Below are 8,948 nucleotides of genomic sequence, written 5' to 3'. Positions count from 1 at the left end.
TATACTGCTTTAATTAAAATGTTATCCTTAAAATTTAAAAAGTAACTTGTGAGGGTTGACCCCAAGTAGATGCTGACCCTAAGGTCCTTGCCACTTTTAAGTTTCTGTGAGACAATCTGCTTATCCTAATGAGGCAAGGACAGCTTCCTAGGACACGAGCAAAGGAAATGAAACTGGGATTGAGACAGGAAGCACAAAGGACAGCCATAACAGCCCAGGGAGTTCCCCTCCCTAGAAAACCAAGTCGACTTCTGTTTGGTAGACCTGTCAGCCTTAATTTGAATTCTAAATGCTACCAATAACAATATATGCCCCTAGAGAAAGGTATTTATTGAGCAATTACTATACGATAGACACTGTGCTAGGCTGGGAATAAATAATTCTGGGAAAATATGATCATTACTATTTTGGAGATATATGAGAGAGGGATCCAGATTGGGTGAGACCTAAATCTTATACAGCTGCTGGGGTGCAGGTTGGGGTAGGACTCTAAAGAAAAGAATATAAGGTACAAATACAAAATTAGGTGTAGGCCTTGGAAGAGGCCTGTGCAACTAACAAGCCCTAAAGCTTAATCCACCTCTGAGGAAGGTGTAAAGGACAGAGCGGGAGGCCCCCCTCAGTTACTGATTGAATCAGGGAGGTTTCACAGTAGGAAGAAATCTGAAGTGAGAATGGAAAGAGGTGCTACATTGAGGTTGAGGTTCTGGGATCTTCTTGCAGGAAAGAGATCCATGCATTCTCACAAACACAACTACAGAAGCTCTGCCTCTCCCTGTGCAGAAAGGCCACTGGATACGCTAACGACTATTTCTTAAGGATCCAGGAAAAGACAGGGAAAAGCCAGAGTTAGGCTGAGGAAGGAAAAGAAAGAGCATCCAGAATGGAGTGGGATTGCTCCTTACAGTCAATGCATGCAGGCATGAATGGATACTTGAATAAATAAAAAGAAATTAGTAAATGAATAGGTTTCATTTTCCCTCACTAACCTGACCTCCTTCATAGTTCATACTTATCGTGGTTTATATGTCTCCACACAGAGATTTTCACAAATCATCAAGAAATGGCTCTGAAAAAAGGTGAGGCAATAAGGAGCAATGTTGGAAAAGGACTCCTCTGACCTATCATGGCTGACACATGTGTGGCAAAGGACTCCTCTGACCTATCATGGCTGACACATGTCTGCTCTTGTATGCAGAAAGAATATATCAAACACAAATCTGGATGGATACAGTACAAGCAGACAGTGTTTTCCAGAGATGTATAATATTTTGCCATCATATTAATTAGAACATTTGGTTGTTATAATTACATTTTGAAAGAGCGTTCATTGGCTTCAAAGTAGTACGAAGGGAGGGACAAAGGGAGTAGGTATAGGTATGGATGAAACAAGATTGGTATGAGTAGATAATTTTTAAAGCTGGGTGATGGGACATGAGATTTCTTTGTAGCATTTGCTCTACTTTTATGTATGTTTGAAACTTTCCTGTAATGAAACAAAAGAAAAAAAAGTATTCCTGATGATTCTGCTTGCCTTCCTCTACCTCCATACCACTGACAATCTAATCTGGCTGCTTAGGTGCTGAGACATCATTCGGATAAAGTTGGGATACTGCTTTTTCCTTGCTAACTTTACCACACCTCTACTTTCACCTCCTAGTGTACCACAGGGTAATCAATAGGTTAAAATATGAAAAAGGAAATGTGTTGGTCAATGTTTCTGTCTTCAGTATAAAAAATCTCAATTTTCTTCTGTTTTGCCATAAAGAGTAACCCTCACCTATGTGCTGTGTCACCAGTGTGCAGATGCCACTGCAGGAGGAGTCACTGTTTCAGCCTGGAGACAAGAACGTGAAATGTCACAGTCTAAGCCACCTGGTTCAGAAGTTGGATCTGTCGCTTACCAACTGGGGACCTTGGCAAAGTTACCTAGCACGTATCTTATAATCGTGGTGTGAAAATTAGGTAAGGATGTAGCATCTAAGCAAAGTCTGACACTCAGTAAATGCAAATTATTTTCTTTCTTGTCAGAACCTGCCTCTTAACAGCAGCAACAAATAAAGGATGGAAACTGGTATGACTACCATCTATTTATAGTTGCTGTCCAAGCAGCAGTAGGAGACTGGAGACACAGCCCTTCCCTTCTGGTATATTCTGGATCTGGATGGGATCCTTGGAATTTTCTTCTTTTTTCTGCTTACAAAAATACTAAGTGAAAAATTTATATAATTTATAAGATGTATAGATAAGCACAAATAAGGAAATAAAAACTACCCATAATTCTTTTACTAAATAACCATGGTTAACATTTGTGGTATATATGTATAGATACAGATATAGATATATACATACATAAATGTACATATACATATATGTACTTTTTATGAAAATGAAATTATATTCTATATGCTATTTGGTCACCTGCTTTTCTCACTTAAACACATTTTTCACATCATTAACATTTTTTTCTACATCATTTTAAAATGGTTGCCTAGTATTAACCAAAATGTGCAATTATTGATAATATTTCGATGGACATTTTCATAAATCCTTGTATATACTCACAATAAATTAGGTTAAACTCATGGAGGTAGGGTATGCATATATTTAAAATATGAACTATGAAGTCTTGTTGCCCTCCAGAGACATCACATCAACATATACTTTCAGGACTTCACTCTTGTTATCTTGGAACTGGAGAGTGATTTTAACTTTATGAACTTAACTCATCACATATGTATTGATGGCTTACTGTCTGGCTTTTTTGCCTCTCATGGGACCCTCCCCCAGAATCCACACCCATATCTAATCTTGGGCACTCCCCCTAAACCCAAACACTGCCGAGTTCCTGGCACCTGCCTCAGCTGCTACCTAGAAAACTGAAACAGGAATCCTCTCCAAATGCAAAAAACTTTCCACTCAACACCCCCAAAAGTACTCCCTGCTAACCAGTCAGTGAGCCACTTGTCCTTCTTTTCCTTTCTCTGTGGTGGAAGCAACCATGGCCTGGAGTTTCCAGGGGAAAGCCCAGTTCGGGGGACTGCTCCTATCCCTCCTTGGCTGGGTCTGTTCATGTGTCACCACCGCCCTGCCCCAGTGGAAGACGCTCAATCTGGAACTGAATGAAATGGAGACCTGGATCATGGGCCTTTGGGAGGTCTGCGTGAATCAGGAGGAAGTTGCCACTGTGTGCCAGGCCTTCGAATCTTTCTTATCTCTGCCCCAGGAGCTCCAGGTATCCCGCATCCTCATGGTGGCCTCCCATGGGCTGGGATTATTGGGACTTCTGCTCTCTGGCTTGGGGTCGGAATGCTGCCAGTTTCACAGGATCAGATGGGCATTTAAGAGGTGGCTCTGCATCCTGGGAGGGACTTTGGAGGCATTAGCTTCAGCCACTACCCTCTTTCCAGTCTCCTGGGTGGCCTACACCACAATTCAAGACTTCTGGGATGTCAGCATCCCCGAGATTGTGCCTCGGTGGGAGTTTGGAGATGTCCTCTACCTGGGCTGGGCTGCTGGTATTTTCCTGGCTCTTGGTGGGTTACTCCTCAGCTTCTCAGCTTGCCTGGGGAAAGAAGATGTGCCCTCTCCCTGGATGTCTAGTCCTACAGCCCCATCATCCTGTGCTCCAGCAGAAGAGTCTGATGGCTCCTTCCAGCAAATACCAAGATCTAGAAACCTGTTCATCTAGGACTAGCTTCTGCCAAGGAATCTCTGGAATAAAGGAATCAGTAGAATCTTTTCCCTTCCTTACCCTTCATAATTTTGTATTTGTTTGCTTGTTTGGGGGTCACTCTCCCATGTGAAAGATTGGACTATCTTCATGACATAGTGATCCTAAGTTCAGAATGACAAATCAAGGCAAAGTTTCTACCAAACACGTTTGTCTGCTTTAGATCTTATTTCTATAAAATGCTTTTGAACTCATAACATTAATTATATACTTGATTTTTTATTAATAAGGAAAATATATTTAAAAGTTACACCCATCATAGAAAATCTAATGTGAATAGTCACTGTATATATAGATAGAAAAGCTAAAGAATATGCCTTGGTAAATGAAAATGAATTATTGGCCTAGAATAGCATCTTAGGATAGGAGCCCTCCTTGTGTGCATTTTCAGCCTCAGGTGCACAATTTAAAAAAGAGCTTTGCACTATATCTTTGCTGTTTTGTAGATTCTAAATATCCCAAAGGGAAGATATGGTCTTGTTTCTGCTATGTTATGAGGCTATGAGTGGTCTGCTTGTCTCACCAGTGTGAAGGTAAGAAATAGAATGAGTGGTAAGTTGATCAACCATCCTGTTTTGCCCAGAATATGAAAACTGAGAAAATCCAGGGCAAACCAGGACCTATTGGTTACCAGAGGGGCTGTGCCCAAGAACTGCCTGATATGGGCATGTATGTGCAGAGAATTATCAGCTCAGAAATGTTTTTTTACCACATGCAAAATGATATCAATCCCTTAAATTTTAACCCAAGTGTCAGCAGACCTACCCTAAGCTGTGGCTACAATAGTGACCCAAGTTCTTTTGCTTGTCCCACCTGTACCTACAGACTCTCTGCCTGATGTCCGCTTCCCCATTCTTCACCCCAGCACCCAAGTCTTCCTCAGGCATTTCTGCAGGTCCTGAGGAGGAGCCTCATGCTTACTCATAAACCTGTTAACAGAAACCACCCTACACTATTCACACTGTTCCTCTCTGTACCATCTGTGCCCTACTCCCTTAATTGAATGAAAAAGAGCCATCATTGACCTTGTTGACAATCCCACAACTCAGGATGATAGCTCCCAAATGTCCCCAAATAGGTGACTTCTCCCAGTTCGGAGGCCTGCTGGATTGCTTGCAGAACTCCTCCCTCCCCACACAGGCGCTGCGCTTTGCCAGCTCAGGTGAAGCTGTGCTGCTTGCTCGGACACCTTGCACAGTTCTACACAAGGAAGAGAAAAAATGTATATGGCAAAGCTGGTGAGTTAGGAAGGAGCCAGATCTTGCAGGGCCTGTAGGTTGAATTGAGGAAGTTGTCTCTATTCTTAGAACTACAGGAAGCCAAGCGAGTGGCCAGGAATAGAAGCTCAGCCCCCCGATGGCTGCAGCAGTAGTCTGCCTTCCCTTTTCTAATACCTTGTCCCTATGCAATTTCCCTGTCACACAATTGGGTAGGGTTTAAGAGTTCACAAAGAACTTCCACATATTTTTATTTGCGTAGACTTATTTAATGCATCATGAGGTTTTTTTTGAGGTTGAGATAAAGACATTATGTTTTGCTAATGAGGAAATTGATATTCAGAGAATTTAGGCAATGTGCCCACAGCGAGTAATTAGCTGGCCAGGACTTGAATCCAGGGTTTTGATTCTATGTCAGTCTTTTATCACCAATCCTATTGCTTCATGGGGATGGGTTGTCAAGACAATCCACCAGACCAAAGGAAAAATCAGCAGAAGGAAAAACCAAAGACCTACAAAAAGAATCTTGTCCTCTGAGCTTTTGTTGAGGTCTAAACAGGGTTTTTGTTGCCAGGTGGCTCACCTGTGCCTGCTGGTGGCTTGCAGCCCTCATCCTTAATTCTACGTTTGCAGGTGCTGATATTTTTCATCAGCATTGATTATGGCTGCTTCTGGGGGAACCCTCCCCCCACAAACTAAAGATTTATTAAGAAAATTGTCTAACTCTCCTTACAAAGGACACAAAGGCATTTTTTAAATAGGGGTGGAGCAGGAACTATTGATTGATTCCCAGTGGCCAATAATTTATGTCATCCCCAGAAAGAAATGATTTGCATGCTGGCCAGAATCCACTTTCAGAGAGAGTCTGTGAAAGAAGATGCTTTTCACCTAAAACAGCCACCGTTTTTTATCTACCTGCTTTGCAGGGAAAATGAGAAATAAAAATAGAACTAATAAAGTCTTAGGTTCAACTCAGTCTTTTCTCATACATTTGTGGCAAATTATTCTAACATTAAAAACATTTCTTTATTGTGGTTACACATGGAAAAGTGTGTTGTCATATGTATTAGAAACACAAAGGGACATCAATATTTCAAGTCAAAAGCTTTTATTGTATGCACGCCATTGTAAGAAAATAACTCACGGACTCATCAAATTTGATGTGGTTAGAATATGATGCATTCAGTGCTATCTTTTCCACCAGTCTGTCTTTGGATCTGAAAATTTCACCATAAGCAGATAAAGCATTCCAGAAGGTTCCTATTAAAATATCCATCTGTTACCCTTCTAAGCATCTGAGACTAGCTCTTGGAAAAAGTCTTATGGGACCCCAATGTGGGCTAGACACATTTTGGGATGGGAGGAAGTCAGGAATGGTTTAATGGGCTTATGGACAGGAGATGCGTCTTAGCAGCCAGAGTCAGAAGAGTAAGAAAGTCAAGAGTTAGGAAAGTTTGGAGTCACAGGCCTCTAATATGGAACTGAAAGAAGTTGAGTCCATTTTTCACTCTACTAATTGATAGATTTATTTGTTTAAGCCAGTCATTTTTCTTGCACCTCACCCACATTTATAGGAGGTGAAATGGACTCTTCTGTTGCCTAGGATTTTGAATAGAGCCTCAAAGCCAAGTCCTCTTGGGTGATATATGAGTCATAATCTAAGGACAAGGGCTCAAAACATTGTGGTTAAGAAGTAGCCAAAGTGGCCACTCTTTACACAAAATAGCCTACATAAGAGAAGCACAGAGATTCATTAGGGAGGATTCCTGAAAGGGAATTCACAACAGTTTGGAGTACTGTGATGTTCCTTACCATTTCCTGTGAGGAATGGGGTGGAGATGAACCTCAAGGGAACCACTCATAGATGGGAATTATTCCCAGGAAGGAAGACTGGTACCCAAAATACACCCATCCTACCTTTGCTGATCTGCCGAGACTACTGGCCCAGTCCTGCTGCCACCAGAACGGTGCCCAAGAAAGTTCCTGGGAAAACCTGACCTGTATTGTGGAGGCACAGAGAAGGGTACCTGACCACCACTGGAGCAGCCTAAAGCTGGGGGCTAGCTGGAGTGGAGCATGGCAGCAGCATGTGCACTCCTGCCTTACAGTGGGGCAAAGATGGTGAGCTTTCTGTAACCCAAATGGGTGCTGGGGAAGGGATCAGGGTGACATTGTCCCCAAGCACTGCTGGAAGTGTGAATGACTAGGGCAGGAGCTAAGAGAGACTGTAAGAGTTCAGCCAGAAAGTCCAAAAGCCACACCAAAGACAACATGGAGGTTTTCTACAGGGTTCTCTGAAGAACCCATAGAATGCCTCAGACAAAAGCTATCAATTGGGTTCCTGTCATAACAAAGGACTCTGAGAACCAGGAGAGTACAGTAAGTCCTCACTTAACATCATTAATGGGTTCTTGGAATTGCAGCAAAACCACTTAAAACAAAACCGATTTTACTACAGGCTAATTGATATAAACGAGAGTTAAGCTCCCATAGCATCTACCTCATGAAAATAACAAAATGACATTGAATAGATGACATTATTCAAGGGCCTGCTGCATTACAAACAAAACTAGCTGTTTCTTAAAGAAGTAAACAAAATTCTTTGCCTTCTCCTGTAAACCTTCCCCAAGTTTGAGGGCAGCCAGAAGTTGGGGGTGAGGGAAGGAATGGAGAGTGACAGAACATGCTGTGGCTCCTTCCTTACTGCTGGTCCCTGAACTTCAGGCTTGAGGTCTGAACTAAGGTGAGGAGAAAAGCACTGAAGCAAATAATGAGTGAATTTTTTATCTAGATTATCATACATGAAAAATATTATGTATTAATACCCAAACATTATAATAAAGGTGAGATCTTCCTGAGATGCTATCAAAGGGCAGGGAAAGGAGATCCAGAAGATCATATTGGATGGTAGCTATGGAAACAAAAAGAAAGCTATTGACTCATTGCACCAAGTTCAGACCATTCAATAAAATGATTAAAGAAAAATATATATATATATATATATTTAGGAGAATCAGGAGATACTGTAATTTTTCTATCGAACATAAACCCTGATCCTTTCAACATTCTTTCTCTTCCAGTCAAAATGGACACATCCACATGCCAGAGGCCCATAATCCCTTGAATATCTACATTATGCCTGAATTATTTAGAACCCACGTGTAGGCCCTACACAGTCCAGGACAAGCCTTAAAATTCTTCCCACGTGAACTATTTCTCCATGAGAACTGAATCTGGAGTTCCACTTCACATCAGTTCATTGCCACATCTACTGTTTCCTTTAACTCTGAAGACATAACTGCAAGGTTAAATATGTTCTCGTATTATAAAGCAGGAAAACAGATTCAGTCACTATTTGAACTCAGATGTGTCAGATTTCAATGTCAATACTCTTTCCATGAACTTCATCTTCCTAAGAGTCATATTGATTTGGCAGTGATTTATAAATCAGGAGAACTGTAGAACTGTTTCATGAATGAGATCTGGCTATTCTTTAAGTAGTGTGAATGACTAGGAATGGTCAAGACAACTTAGTGAATGACCATGCTACTTCCAGGTCATTGCTCAGGACTCTGTCCTTACTGTTAAAATCTAAATGCTAAATTGGGAAGCCCATCTTTGGCATGCAGTGATACCTTGAACCATTAAGACTCTAGATGGAAAACTGGCCATCCCTCCAGAATGCAATTAACATAGGCCTAGCACACATTCAATTTTCAAAGCTCACTACTGGCAGTTCTTAGGTACCATTTTCATGCCAGTTTGCCAATTCCAAGTCACACCTAGTTCTACTCAAAATTAATATTCTTGTTCTTGGCTTACTGTCAAAATTTCTGGTCCTGGTGTAGCAGGAGCAAATCTAGGCTTATCTTATGATTAGAGACCAGGTCTCTGGCCTGTAAGACCCATTTACCTGTCTATAAATGGCCATCTGCTACACATCAAGGAGGTTGAGATAGTCATCCTAACAAGTCAGCAAACTGATGGGCAATGCAGCA

At 41.5% G+C, this 8,948-nt stretch overlaps 1 protein-coding gene across 1 annotated transcript; it reads left to right on the top strand.

The window, feature by feature from the left end:
- Positions 1-3,001: 3,001 nt before the first annotated feature.
- Positions 3,002-3,727, top strand: CLDN25 (claudin 25). Its single transcript, XM_006912801.2, has one exon. The coding sequence runs from the start codon at positions 3,002-3,004 to the stop codon at positions 3,689-3,691; it is 690 nt and encodes a 229-aa protein (XP_006912863.1). The 3' UTR covers positions 3,692-3,727.
- Positions 3,728-8,948: the final 5,221 nt, after the last annotated feature.

Source organism: Pteropus alecto, unplaced genomic scaffold (genome assembly GCF_000325575.1).
Source record: "Pteropus alecto unplaced genomic scaffold, ASM32557v1 scaffold224, whole genome shotgun sequence".
Lineage (NCBI taxonomy): Eukaryota > Metazoa > Chordata > Mammalia > Chiroptera > Pteropodidae > Pteropus > Pteropus alecto.
Note: the sequence above shows the minus strand (reverse complement) of the source record. Positions and strands in the feature narration are given on the sequence as shown.